Raw genomic sequence first — 15298 nt, forward strand, 5'->3', positions numbered from 1 at the left:
TGAAGAAGGCGGTTTTGAATATGAGAACACCCTGAGCTAGTTCGTGTCCTGAGGCCAAACCTTTTACCGTTCTGGAATATTGTACATATTTTCAAGTCCCTGTTCAATGCAAATTGGCCAAATTGATGGGTATGGCCCTTGAGATGGTATAGCATAGTAGTTACAAGTTATGCTTTGGGTACCAGACAGATCTAGGATGAAATACCAGCCCTACCTCTACATAGTCATATAAACTGAGGCAAGTAACATAACCTCCCCAGTCCTCCCTTCCTTAGCTGTAAACCGGGGATAATAAGGGTTCCTACTTCATGGAGTTGCTGTGGGGGTCATGTGAAATGAGGCTGGTGTGTAGCCTGGCACTGTGTCTGCCATAGTAAGTGTTCTAAGAAAAAAATGAGCTCTTGTTGTATTATAAGCATGGTTCTTGCCCCTAAGAAACTGAAAGTCAAGGGACAGAGGCAAAGGCTGTGTTCTCCGACGAAAAACTTAAATGCCAATCAAAAGCAGTATGTGATAAATAACCCAGATACTCAGGGAGGCCAAAATCAGTGTGGCCTGGTTTAGTGTGGGAAGGCATTGTGGGGAGGATGAGAGCTAACATGAGTCTTGAAAAATCAGATTGTGGCAGAGAGAAGTAAAGGTCTTCAGGGGAAGATAAGAACCATCCAATCATTCTTTCAATGAAAAATTTATTGAGATTTCAATGTGTGTAAGACACTATTCTAGGCACTGAAACTATAGCAGTGAACTAGAAATATTCTAGTAGTAGGATCAAATGATAAATAACTATTTAATGTGGTTAAGTAATGATAGAGGTCACAAAGAAAAGTAAAGCAAGGGTGAGAGAAGCAAAAATAATGGCAGGCGGCAGGGTGCTATTCTAAATAGGGTGAGTGGGGGACTACTGAACAGAAACCTGAATGAAGTCGATTTCTGCAGCAAGTACTTCCCAGGCAGGGAGAACAGCAAGTGCAAAAGTCTTAAGCCAGGCTGGTGTTTAGTGTGTGCAAAGAAAGGCCAGGAGGCTCATGTGACTGGAGAGGAGTGAGCAAGGGAAGAGGGGTCTAGGCAGTGGGCTTGAAGATGTAGCCAGGAGCCAGATTTTGGATTTTTTCTAAGTATGACCTGAAGCTCCTGGGTAATTTGGAGCTAAGGAGTGATAAGATCCAACTTCTGTTTTTAAAAGTTTCACTTGTCTGCTGTATAGAGAACAAATTATGCTCCCGCAGTGGGGGGGGGGGGGGGGGGGGGGGCAGTTTAGTGCAGAACACATGGAAATAAGGAGATGAGTAAAGATTGCTCTAGTTCAGAGGAAGGTTGCAGGGTAAATGACCTGGAGTGGCAAGCTGATGTGAAGTGGTTGGATTCTGCTGTTCTTTGAAAGAACAGCTCATAGAATTAACTGATGGGTTGGATGTGGGGTATGAGAGGGCTTCATGGATGACAACTAAATTCTAGCCTGATACCTAGGTGAATGACGTTAGGGAGATGGGAGGAATGAGAGAAGGAGCAGGTTGGGGAGGTAGAATCAGGGTTTTTTTGTATATTCCTCATGGACAAGTGTTTTAGGGTGGGGCAAGAGACATAAGCATAACAAAAGACTGGTGAACTGAACTATAGAAGAGGATTTCAGAAGGTAACTGGAACCACACCGAAGGCATCTAACGCCAGGATGAATCTGGACTCCAATTGCTGCATACAAATAATAGTAATTAAAAATAATAATATTAATGGCCAGTGGAGTACTTACTCTGCTTGGAAACTTACCAGGCCCTTCACAGACAGCATTTTTGTTTTGTTTTGTTTTTTTAAAGATTTTTTTTTATTTATCTCTCTCCCCTTCCCCGCCCCTCCCCCCAGTTGTCTGCTGTGTCCATTCGCTGTGCTATGTCCTCTTGTATTCTTTTTTTTTTTAATTATTTATTTATTTTTTTAAATTACATTATGAAAAAAATGAGGTCCCATTCAACCCCACCGCCCCCCCACTCCCCCCACAGCAACACTCTCTCCCATCATCATGACACATCCATTGCACCTGGTAAGTTCATCTCTGAGCATCACTGCACCCCATAGTCAATGGTCCACATCATAGCCCAGACTCTCTCACGTTCCATCCAGTGGGCCCTGGGGGGATCTATAATGTCCCGTAATTGTCCGTGAAGCACTATCCAGGACAACTCCACGTCCCGAAAACGCCTCCACATCTCATCTCTTCCTCCCGTTCCCCACACCCAGCAGCCCCCATGGCTACCGTTCCCACACCCATTTCACATTTCCTCTGTGGACATTGGATTGGTTGTGTCCATTGCACATCTATGTCAAGTGAGGGCTTAGATTCCATATGGGTACTGGATGCACTCCTCCCACTTTCAGTTGTAGACACTCTAGGCTCCATGTTGTGGTGGTTGACCTTCTTCAACTCCATGTTAGCTGAGTGGAGTAAGTCCAATAAATCAAAGTGTAGGAGCTGAAGTCTGTTGAGGCTCTGGGCCTGGGTGTCATATTATCAGTCCAGAGATTCAAATCCCCTACATATATCTTAAACCCAGCACCAACTACAATTCCAATAAAGTAGCATGCAAGTCTTGTGAAAAGAGATCCCCTCTGAGTCCAATTCCATCACGCAGAAACACCAGCTCCAAAGAAGGGCTATCTGTCATGGCAGTGAACCCCTTCTGCCATGACCATAGAACCCGTGGGTCTCTTTGTCCCTCAAAAGAACCAATACCTGGGGTTGTATCTACCTTATCTGTCTCTTAGACTCTGTTCAGTTGTACATAGGGGTATTCCTTCTGACAACCTCCAGACTCTTTTTTAGAGACTCACAGCCTTATAATCTCATTTCTCCTTTCCATTTCCCCCTTACATTAGGTCAAACAGCTTCCCGAAGTCATGTTATTATATGTAGACAGGTATATTCTGCTGTTCCGCATTGAATCTTTAATTCAAGGTCATTTTCTAGTTGCTTCTTCAGCTGGTATGTGGTAGTGATCCCTCGGTGCCAGGGAGGCTCATCTCCGGGTGTCATGTCCCACGCTGGGGGGAATGCATCACATCTACACGCTGAGTTTGGCTGTGAGAGTGGCCACATTTGAGTAACATGAAGGCTGTCAGGAGGAAACCTCCAGGCACAATGCTACTCTAGGCCTTGTTCTTATTGCAGGTGTATAGGCTCAAAAGTGTAGCCATTAGTATCACGAGCCCACTGTTGGGCCCTCCTTCCTTCCTGGTTCTTGCCGTTGCACCTGGAGGATTGCCGCTGCTCTCCCAGGGCCCACAACAGTGACCCCCCGGCCAGGAGCCCAGTACCCCCCCAGCTGTTGTTTTTGTTTCCACTATGAGTATATATAGACATTACCATATACCCTGGGCATATGCCCTGTATAACTCCCTGTCAACCATATATATCCTGTCAATAACATCCCATATCAGTATTCCTCCGCTGCCATTGTTGAACCACTCTGTGATCCAAAACTTCCCGTAAAGTGAATCCCAACATAATGTCAGCTTCAGAAGAGTCTTAGATCACTGAAATTCATATATACAATATACAGTATTTCCCCAGATCCACCATAAAACCTTTTCCCTTGCACAGCAATAATCTTTTAACTTATTCATATCATATTTCCTGAAACTGATGTACAGATTCCAACACTATAGTTTTCAAACAAGGTGACATTTGTGCTTACTATGTGGTCCATATTTTAGGCTGTACAGTTTTCTAAATTTTTTAGTTATCCTATGTTTTGTCTTATGGTTTTCATTATTAGTCTGTCGTCCCCTATATGTTTTTGGTGTAATATTAGCTGTTTTATATTCATCCTCGTGTACTCTCACATAACTCCTCTTTTGCCCCCTTATTTACCTTTGTTCCATCCATTCCACATCCATTTTCCCCTCCCCTTAGGGCCCACAACGCCTGCCAATCTAATACCCTGGGAGCCGTCCTTTCTCACGAGAGATACAGTTCTCTCTATTCGATGGCATTCGTCTTCCCCAGGATATGGGTCCACCCCACCCAATGGTAGAACCCACCTTGGCAAAATGAGCCTTCAGCTATTCCCTCCGGAGTCCGTCACGCATCAGACCATACCCCCTGAGCGTCCTAACCAGGTAACCCTCCTACTTATACTTTGATACGTTTTACTCAACATTTAGTTCTCAACGAACTTCTGACACTCTCCCATATTCGTATGTTGCCCCTCCTTCCCACCTATTTCTTGGACAATATTACCCCTCTTCCCATCCCCAGCCCCCCTGAAACCCAGAAAACCCCACCCAAAGGTAACCCCTTGCCCCCATTTTGTCCCTTCTTTGTGCTCATACTTACCGCCAGCTCATCACAGATTCCACCCCTGCAGACATTAACTCACATCCTTCCTCCACCCCCCAATTTCCTGTAAGCCACTTTTCCAGACTCTAGCTCTCTGAGGCAGTTAACTTATTTCATATCATTGAGGTCATATAGTATTTGTCCTTCAATGCCTGGGTTGCTTCACTCAACATAAGATTCTCAAGGTTCATCCATGTTATCACGTGCGATTGTAGTGTATTGGTTCTTACAGCTGAGTAGTATTCCATTGTGTGTATATACCACATTTTATTGATCCACTCATCTGTTGATGGACATTTGGATTGATTCCAACTTTTGGCGATAGTGAACAATGCTGCTATGAACATTGGTGTACATATATCGGTTTGTGTCCTTGTTTTCAGATCTGATGGGTATATACCCAGCAGTGGTATTGCTGGGTCATATGGCAAATCTATGGATAATTTTTTGAGAAACCGCCAAACTGTCCTCCAGAATGGTTGGATCCTTCTGCATTCCCACCAGCAATGGATGAGTGTTCCCCTTTCTTCACATCCTCTCCAGCATTTGTATTCTACTGTTTTTTTCATGGCTGCCAATCTTATGGGAGTAAGATGGTATCTCATTGTAGTTTTGATTTGCATTCCCCTGATAGCTAGAGATTTGGAGCATTTTTTCATGTGCTTTTTAGCCATTTGTATTTCTTCTTTGGAGAAGTGTCTGTTTAAATCTTTTTCCCATTTTTTAAATGGGTTGTTTATCTTTTTGTTTTCAAGATATATGAGTTCTTTATATATGCAAGTTATAAGTCTCTTATCAGATATATGGTTGCCAAATATTTTCTCCCATTGTGTGGGTTCCCTTTTTACTTTCTTTGTAAACTCCTTTGTAAACTCAAACTCCTTTGAGGTGCAGAAGGCTTTAATTCTGAGGTAGTCCCATTTATCTATTTGTTCTTTTGCTGCTCGTGCTTTTGGTGTGATATTCATCAAGCCATTTCCTATTACAAGGTCCTGTAGATGTTTCCCTACACTGCTTTCTAAGGTCTTTATGGTCTTGGCTCTTATATTTAGGTCTTTGATCCATCTTGAGTTGATCTTTGTATAAGGTGTGAGATGGTAATCCTCTTTCATTCTTCTACATATGGCTATCCAGTTCTCCAGTCACCATTTGTTGAATAGGCCATTCTCTCCCAGTTGAGAGGGTTTGGTGGCTTTATCGAATATGATATGGCTATATACATGAGGTTCTATATCTGAACTTTCAATTCGATTCCATTGGTCTGTGTGTCTCTCCTTATGCCAGTACCATGCTGTTTTCACTACTGTAGCTTTGTAGTATGTTTAGCGGATACAGGAGAAGTGGAATCATCATCATAATGGGGATTAAAGAAGGAAGAAGTAGGTAAAGGGGGCAGTGAGAAGTTCTCCCTGAGACCCCCAGGGAGAGGTGAGGGCCAGCTTGCCTGTTAATTTAATATTAAATTGGGGGCAGGAGTTGGAGAGGGAAAAGTTATTTCAGGGGATGATTTCTCAGCCTCTCACAGTCTGTACAAGAGAGGCTGAGGGCCTAGGGCCCTCACCAGTCATAGCGGCGGGACTGTCGGGAGGGGGAGTCCTCAGGTCCCTGTATAGCCAGACGGGGAGGCCCCTCAGCCCTTCGGCCCCCACCCCCTGAAGCCTCATGCCGTTGAAATTCCAGAGGGCGCTGCTGCTGGAATTGGGAAGTCTCCCTCCGCCACTCATCATCAAATGCTGCAGCCTCACTCTCATCCAGGTTGATGTAGTCCTGCCGCTCCTCCTGGTCCCCTGTACGGTGGTTTCGGGAGCGCTGCAGGATGTGAGCCCTGTCTCGGATGTGATGCCCAATGGACATCTGCTCTAGGCCACTGTCTGAGTCCCGTACAGTCCTCCGTGTCTCCCGGATCCCTCCTGGTGCTGAGCGCATCTCTGATGTCTCCTGGTAGACTTTGGGGGCACCATCCCCCGTATTGGAGTAGGAGATGACAGTGGAGGATGAAAAGGTCTGGCAATTGCCTCCAGCTGTCATGTGTTCCATATTCCCAATCATGTCATTCATCATCCCAAACATGTCCATGAAGCCACCCGACATTCCCAGCATCCCGAAGGGAGAGACAGCCCCAGCCTGCATCCTGCGGCTGGCAGGCCTGGTCCCTGGCATGTTGCCATCTGTGATACTGAGGAAGGGGCTATATCCAAAGCCACCTGACAACATTCGGCTCATATGCTGACGGTGAATAGCAAAGGGGTCCATCAGGAACATGGGATCCTCAGGCTCCGCGTCCCTCATGAAGCGGAACATCCTGCTCTTAGCTCCAGGGGGCTCCACACGGTCCCCAATTCGGACTCAGCAGCCCATCCGGCCGGTGTCGCCTGTAGGTGCGGTGCAGGCTTGGGGCTGCGGCCCGGGACGCGAGGATTGGTCTGGGGTGGAGATCCTCGGTCTCGCGCGCCGCCTCCTCCCACAGCAGATACCTCAGTACCCCCTGCTCGGCCCACGGAGCCTCTTGTATTCTTCTCAGCGGCACTGGGAATCTGTGTCTCTTTTTGTTGCGTCATCTTGCTGCATCAGCTCCCATGTGTGCAGCGCCACCCTGGGCAGGGTGCACTTTGTTTGCGTGGGGCGGCTCTCCTTACGGGGCACACTCCTTGCACCTGGGCTCCCCTATGCGGGGGACACCCCTGCATAGCACGGCACTCCTTGTGCACATCAGCACTGCTCTGGGCCAGCTCATTACTGGGTCAGGAGGCCCTGGGTTTGAACCCTGGACCTTCCATGTGGTAGGTGGATGCTCTATCTGTTGAGCCTAATTCACTTCCCCCGCATTTCTGTTAATCTTCACATGAGCCCCATGAGATAGCCCCTCACATTATCCCCATTTCACAGATGAAGACACCAAGACAAAGGAGTTAAGTGACTCATCCAAAACCATCCAGCTAGTGAGGACGTGATGAGAGTTTAGCTCTCCTGTCTCCTCAACCAGGGCCTGCTGGCCTGCAGGGCTTCCCAGGGAGCAGCTGCAAGCACAGGCTGTGGACATCTGCCCTGGCAAGTGCTGCCCGGATGGCCTTTCTGAAGGCACCCGTGGCTGGGAGGAATAGTCAGCGCCTCCAGTTTCTATCAGTAACGATGGTGATGCGTAGGAGCTTCCCTCTGGAATAGGCTTTTTTTTCCCCAGGCATTGATCCTGCCCCAGGGTGTTTTCCAGAACTTGCACTGCTCCCTAATTACCTAGTAATGCTGAGGGCTTATGAAAATGCTGTCATTTGTGTGAGAAGGGGAGGGAAGGCTGAAAGGAAAAAAAAAAAAAAAAGATAGAAACTGCTGTTAAACCTGGCAGAATTCCAGGGTGGGTAATTACATTCTTTGGGGTGGTGTCCTCACTACACACACAGTCTGTGGAGTATTTTGGGATCCTTCTATAAGAACTGTGCTAAAAACACGAAAAATATTATTTTTTAACATCTTTTAAAAACAGGTCCTTTGTAAAGCCACAGGGGCACCTTCTCTCTGATTGTCTTTTCACCAGTTTGTGGCTCTCAGTGATGTTTCCAGGTCATAAACTTGATGTCCCCCTGCCCTTGAATTGTTTTACACCAGAAGCCTAAAATGTTCAAGCCAGGAGAAACCTCATGCAACCCCCACATTTTACAAAAGGAGGCTTGAGCCCTGGAAGGGGAGGGAACCTTCTAATTGCACTTTCTCTTCCTCTCCTTGTGCCTGACAGCAAATGGAGTCACAGCATGTCATAACCAGAACAGTCCAAACCATCACCTCATCTAACCCCATCATTTTACAGATGAGGAAACGTGGGTCCAAAGAGAAAATGTGTTGTCTCCCAAAGTGATATCGAGGCAGGTGGTTGCCCTCTTGTCTCCTGACGTCCAAAGAACCAGAACTAGCACTCTGTGCCCTGAGGGCCAGATTGAGCCAGACACACTCCCCATATTCCCCACCCCCATTTTTTATGACCCTCACAATGAAGGTATATACAGTATTTTATTTATTTATTTTTAAAATTTTATTTCTCTCCCCTTCCTCCCCACCTCTCCCCCGGTCAGTTGTCTGCCTCTGTGTCCATTCACTGTGTGTTCTGTGTCTGCTTGTCAGCAGACCCGGAATCCATGTCTCATTTTGTTGCATCATCTTGCTGCATCAGCACCATTCCTAGGCAGGTTGCACTTTTTTTCGCACTGGGTGGTTCTCCATACAGGGCACACTCCTTGCGCGTGGGGTTCCGCTACGCAGGGGACACTCCTGCATGGCACAGCACTCCTTGAGCTCATCAGCACTGCGTGTGGCCCAGCTTATCACATGGGTCAGGAGGCCCTGGGTTTGAACCTTGGACTTCCCATGTGGTAGGTGGATGACCTATCTGTTGGGCCAAATCTGCTTCCCATACAGCATTTTTTAAAATAAAAAATCCATATTTCTGTTTTCTCTTGATAAATCAGAAGATCTGGTCACTTGGGGCTTACATCTGCTTTTGGCAACATCTAGCTGTCACTGGGTACCTGCAACCATGTTTGATGGGACAGGTACTTTCTAGTTCTGTTTGCTCCCACCACCATCTTCCCAAACCTTCACATTTCATTCATTTACATGCTTGGCCCAAGTAGGCATTTAAAAGTGAAATCCTGGTCCAACCCCATGTCTCCCTGAATTACAGAGAAAAACCAAAGCCAAATTAATCTTAGGGTATTTTGGCTTAGTGATACTGGAACTTAAAGAACAAAGATATGAACTGGGATAGTCATAATTGATTGAGGAATAGATGCCGTGCTATCTATGGGGTATGATTCGAGCAGCGTTAGGAGGGCTTTCAACCTGTCAACAGCCTGGAGTCTCGATTGGATACTCATCAATCCGAACTTTAAGGAGCATCCATCTACGGGGATCCCACTTTAAAATGTGAAAAGTCTTGAAGGAAGATGAATCTAATCTTTTGGCAGTGTAATATAGCATACAGGGAGGCTAGGATATGGGCTCTAGTGTCTAGTCCCTGCTATGCTGCTTGCTATGTCCCCTTAAGCCAGAGCTTTTCAACTTTAGGGCTACCAACATTTAGGCAAATAATTTTTTGTTGGGGGAGGTTTTTCTGTGCATTGTAGGATATTTAGCAGCAGCAGCAGCAGCCCCAGCCTTTACCTGCTAGATGCCAGCAGCAATTCTCCCTCCCTCAGTTGTGAGAACCAAACATGTCTCTAGACATTGGCATATGTTTCTGGAGGGCAAAATTGGATCTGGTTGAGAAGCACTATCTTAAATCAAGCCATCTAGTGACTCTGAATCTTATTTCATCTGTAAAGTGGGTTCTAATTCCTGCCCTTGTGGGGTAGTTGGGAGCATGAAACGAGATGATGGATGTTCAAGTGCTGTGTAAATCTCAGCAAACCACATTTCTGTAAGGTTTGGTTACCATCATTAGCAACAAACTATAAAGAGTCACTCTACTGGGCATGGCAAATGGGATCAAAGGCTCCAAGGAGAGACAGCATGACAAACCAATCAAGGGTGGAGTCTGAACAGGTCATTTAGGCAAATGAGGATGTTTGGATGTAGTTCTAACCTCTGAGACTAAGGAAATGAGGAACTCACCTTCCACCCACCCATGGTCAGTTGCTTCTTTCTTATGCACTTACCTGGTCATGTCACTGTAATCGTGAAAATGCCCTATTGGTTTCCATCACCTACCACAAATTCAGTGGCTTCCAAATCCTACCTGATCCCACCCCCTCTACTCAAATGCACGCCAAGGGCACCCAGGCTTAGAGAGCATATGACATCCTTTCTTTCCTTGAGCATTTGTTCAAGCTATTCCTCTGTTTACAATGTCTTCCCCCAGCCCTCATTTTCTACTTGCAGTTTCCTTGTCCCTCATGGTCCAGCTCTTTGGAAGTCTTGCTGGATCCTCACAGACAGACTTACTGGTTGCTTCCTCTTTTCCTCCCCAAGTGTTGTGTTTACCTCTCTATTAGAACACTTGTCATGGTGCTGTGGGTGGCAGTCAACTGGGTGCCTCTTCCTCTTCTACCACATTCACCTGTCTTCAGGTGGAGACAGTGCCTGATTCTTCTCTGTGTTCCCCTAGGGCTTCACACTGTTGGACAAGGAGGAGGTTTCCCACCAGTGTTTAAATATGAAGGGAATTTTGAAGGGAAATGGGATAAAGAGTTGAACCTATGTGCAATTTGACCTAGATGCCTAAGTTTGTTCACTCCATGTTGATTTAATCATTGAACAACTATTTATTTAATTGGACAAAGAGAGCCATTGACCATATTTAAGCAAGGCAGTGACATAGAGATATGCTTTAGGAATATTCAACTATATGATTTATAATGTTTATAGAAAATGCATATTGTGCCTCCTTTAAATTCCCTCCCCCAAGCAAAATAAGCAAACCAATGTCTACCTGTTATAGGTGGGTGTTGAGGTTTTGCTAATTAATCCTTGTAAAGGGCTTTGAGATCTTTCCTGAAAGGTGACAGAGAAGCGTGAAGCCTTCCGTGACAGCCTAATTATTATTATTACTAGGCACAAAGCTCAGCGAACTTAAAAGATCCCCAGCTACCATCCAAAATAGTAAGAAATGGAAAATGCAAATGGAGAAATTATATTACGAAAGAGAATCACTGAATTATAGACTCTTAAAGGTGGCAGGGACCTTAGAGATAGTGCCTCCTGATTCTGCTCTTCACATCCCCCCTCCCCAGCTGATGCTTATACTCTCTCTAAGATGTCCCTGCCCAGTTCTTATTGCTGTTACAGCCTAATGGGTAAGGGCATGGACCCGATGACAGAGTTTCCTGAGTCCACATTCCCAATATCTTCTTTGTTAGATACCCAGTAAAACCTTGGGTAAATTATTAGGCCTCAATTTCTTTGTAAAACAGGAAAAAGATTACCTACTACAGGGCTTATTGTACTACTAAATGATGCATGTGCAATGCTTAGCCTAGTACCTGGTACCTGGTATGGTGAATATTTATTAGCTTTAAGCATCCCTCGAGCTAATGAGTATATGACAGTGTATCTACTTTCCATGTTCAGTTGTTCCTGGTTTGGGAGTGGGGTTGGAGGAGGTCTCCATAGAACACAGATATTACTTGCAAATCCTAGCCCTTCTGGCTGCCATGAAAGAGTGTGCGATCATATAGTCTTAGTGAAGAAAGTGAGGAGATTCTGGCTAAAATGACCTATTCAAGTGGAAAAGCAAAATCAGGTCCATCTTTCCAGCTAAGGGAAGGGTGCACTTTCCTTTTCCTGGATTATCCTCTGCTGGGTGGGAGGCCTGGCAACAGCAGTGGAGCCATAGGTATTGCCCAGAGTATTCAAGTATGAAAGGCATGCGGGTCCGGGGACCTGGTGCCACCGTTGTGATTTAATCCTTGGAGTTATTCGACTGTAAAATAGGGGTCCTAGTCACTTCCCAGTGGTGGCCTGAGAATAGAGCAAGAAAATACTGGGAAGTTGCTTCATAAACGGTGAAGTGCTCTGTGGCTGTTAGTCACTGTTGCTTCACAACCCACGCTATTTTCCCAAACAGAATTGTTCTCTCTACAGGTCATTTACAGCAGCTACCTTGGTCCAGGAGGCTCTGGAGAGTTCCAGAGTACACGAGACATGACCAGCATCCAGAGATAACTGAAAGAAGCCCGAATCCTCTCACTAGAATCCCTGCAAAATGACTCATGTAATTGCTCTGTGTAAGTATCCTTAGCCTTCATTGTACACCCACAAGATTCTGATGCTAGACTCCTGTGGAATGCAGGGAAAGCGGGGAGGGGGGATATTTTAAATGCCTAGGATTTAAAGGAGATCACCAATTCCACCTGCCAAGGTAGTCAGGGACTGCCAAATGTCCAAGTCCAGGTACCTGCCACTTATTTCTGACGCTAAGGTTTGTCTTTCTGTCTTCCTTCCATTAGGGGGAAAGGCTTTTTTTTTTCCCTTTAAATTTTCTAGGAGGGATTTCTAGGGTCTTCCCCTCAGGAATTAGTTGTAGGAATAATTGGGCCAGTGGAGTGCAAGAGATAAATCCAGCGCAGCCCGTGCACTCCTAGAAAAAGTGACCTAGATCAAGCAGCGGTAGATCTAGGACTACTGTGGGGACCCCCTGCCACCTACTGACTTACATTGAACCCACATTCCCAGCATCTGCCTGGCTGGGGGGTTGGGGAAGAGGGCAGAGAGAGTTGAGGAAGGTGGGGGAGGAGGAAAGGGGCTGCAGGGTTGTCCCTTTGGGGCACGCTCCAAGTTCCAGCCCCGCCCCACCCCCACCCCCACCCATTCACACACGCAGAAAGGAGGATGAGGTGAGGACGAGGAGGCAGGGGGTGAGAGGTAGGGGAGGTCCGCTGTGGAACTCGGAGCAGGCTCCGTGGGTATTAGCATAGAGCTTGCAGCCTGTGTGAGTGTGAGGGGGAGAGCGAGAGAGCAGGGAGGGAGAGAGAGGCAGGCTGCTAGAGGAGAGGGAGAGGGGGAGCGAGTGCTCCAGCGAGCATGAGGACGGGCTTCTCCTTTCCGTGCTCAGTTAATCTGGCTGTCAGTTGGTGTTAACGCTGCAGTTTAAGTGCTCTGATTCCAAGAGAAACCCACAAACCTCGAAGAAGGAAGGAAGGAGGAAAGAAAGGAAGGAAGGCAGCAAGGAAGGAAGGAACTGCCGGAGGAAAAGAAGAAGGGGCAGAACAGCAAGAGGACTAAAGGGAAGGGGGTGGGGGGAACACCAAATCTATGATTGGACCTGGACTTCTTTTTCGCCAATGCAAAAAGGAATATGCAGCACATTTTTGCCTTCTTCTGCACCGGTTTCCTAGGTGCGGTAGTAGGTGCCAATTTCCCCAACAATATCCAGATCGGTGAGTGAGAGGGGCAGCCTGGGGAGGGACTTTCTGGGTCTGGTCATCAGTTCGGAGGGGGGTGGTCTGTGCCTCCCCCCTCACCCCCGCACCCCCCACGGAACAGGCTGTTGTGCTTGGCCATTCAAGCTCTGCGGTGATGGGAGGACTTGGCCTGCCAGCGTGGGGAGGGGGATTCTCTTAATCAGATGGGGGCAGAGGGAAAGCGTGCACACACTCGCACAGGTATATACACACCACTCACACTCCAGTCAAGAGCATATGAAATGGAGGAGACATTGCTTTGGGGAAAAAAATAGTAATAATCAGGTTGTAGCAAGGAGAGGGGTGGTGGGTGTTGAAGGAGTTAACTCCACTGCTTGCTTGGTAGATGGTGCCTGATTTCATTTATTTATATAAATATGTGTAGCATGTGTATTTCTGAGTGTGGTTATAAATTAAATATGCACCTAGATTTAAATTGAGGAAGGCAGTGATCTTTTAGCTGGGGAGGGGAAAGAGACCTTCTGAAAGAAGGAGGGCAGGGTGCTGGGTTTGTTGCAGCCAGTGTAATCATGCCAGACTGCCCCCACTTTGAGGCAAGGGAGCCTGCTTGCTCTCCTGCTCTGGACTCCCCTACCTGCCTTCTCTTTGCTGTTTGCTGCCTTTTCTCTATTCCTCCAATTGCCCCTCCTTTAGATTTTCTGTCCACAAAGATATTGTCTACCTTGACTGCAAGCATGCATGCACACACACACACACACACCCTCCGATCTGCCCCTGTTAGCTTTCCCCATCCTGGGCTACAATCCCTCAACTTGTAGGAGGTTTCAACAGTCTGCATGCCTTTTTGTTCCCCATTTCCCCTCCCTGTTTTGTGCTGTAAAGGGGTTCCCACCACCCTGAATTTATGGGGCAAGTAAGACATTTCACTATTCCTAATAGTAATAGGGAAAAGCAAAACACATAGGAGTAATAACACCAATAACAAAATGTTTCCAGGAGGGCTCACATTTTACTGCTAATTGTGTCCCGGAATCAAGCTAGCTGCTTTGCTTGGAGGTGTCTTGGTTGGTTTGGTTTTTGTTTTCTCTCCCCTCCCAGAAAGATAGCTGCACTAGGGAAAGTTCCCATTGAGGGTAGTTTGTATTCTTTGTGTGAGCGTGTGTTTGTGGTGCAGGTGGTATTTCGTTGAGCACACATGGGCTGCGGTGGCAGATTCCTTTCGGCCTCTCCAGCCAGCTGGTTCCACGGAGGTTGGCGCAGCCATGGAACTACTTGCTTTGTTTTCTGACACCTGTTAAGCTGCATTCTGAAATATGTCCGTATATGTGTACCATTAGTGCCTTGCATGCAAAACTTCCTGCCTTTCAGGGAGACACTTCCCCTTCAGCCCAGCCTGTAGCCTTCTACTTCCCCACCCCCTACCCTTCTCTTTCATTCATTGCAGAGGAGGAGGCAAGGGACTGGGAAGTGTTTGGGGTGTGGTCAGCTGGGTGGAGCATCAGAATCAAGAACTAAATTTTTGGTGCTCATACTTTAAAATAGGGACCTATGTTCGTGTGTGATCATTTGTTCTCAGGCTTGGCATTGTCTATGTGTTTGCGCTTATGTGTTGCCCATACTTTGTTGAATGGAAATGTTTGTGTAGAGATATGTGGACTTGGCTTTCTCCAAGTATATTTCTGCATATCGCCATAAGTATAAATGCACTGAGGTGTTTTGTGTGCATGCATATGATATGTTTGCTCATGTATCCCTGCAGACTGTTCATCGAATCTAGCCCCAACTTTTTTGTTCAATAAATAAAACTGATGTTGGTTTAGTTTTCAATTTTCAAATAAAAGGTGGAAATATTAAATTGTAGGAAAAATGCTGAAAATAACACCACTATCAGGTAATACTCAATTTTACATATACCATCTCTATCAAAAGCATTGCAATCCATTTATTAGTTCTGAAAAACAATCACATACTACTGTATAATAAGTTAGATCATTACACTGGGATGTGGTTCCTCTTGGATCTGGGATAAACTTCTGTCTAAACATTCATTACAATTCAGTCTCTCAAAATAGCTATTTTAATTCAAAGCAATGTATTTTAATTCCCTTGTATATCCACA

General features: G+C 46.2%; 1 protein-coding gene and 1 pseudogene across 4 annotated transcripts in view; one reads left to right on the plus strand and one right to left on the minus strand.

The window, feature by feature from the left end:
• Positions 1-5695: 5695 nt before the first annotated feature.
• LOC101431196 (myeloid leukemia factor 2 pseudogene) lies at positions 5696-6831 on the minus strand (annotated as a pseudogene).
• Positions 6832-12075: 5244 nt separating this feature from the next.
• GRIA1 (glutamate ionotropic receptor AMPA type subunit 1) overlaps positions 12076-15298 on the plus strand; it is a 341795-nt gene continuing 338572 nt past the window's right edge. For all 4 annotated transcript variants that reach the window (XM_058281096.2, XM_058281089.2, XM_058281088.2 and 1 more), the window contains exon 1: positions 12076-13194. In XM_058281096.2, coding sequence (XP_058137079.1) covers positions 13113-13194 — 82 coding nt within the window. In that variant the 5' untranslated portion in view covers positions 12076-13112. The remainder of the gene's footprint in view (positions 13195-15298) is intronic.

The sequence above is a fragment of the Dasypus novemcinctus genome, chromosome 2, assembly GCF_030445035.2.
Source record: "Dasypus novemcinctus isolate mDasNov1 chromosome 2, mDasNov1.1.hap2, whole genome shotgun sequence".
Taxonomy (NCBI): Eukaryota; Metazoa; Chordata; class Mammalia; order Cingulata; family Dasypodidae; genus Dasypus; species Dasypus novemcinctus.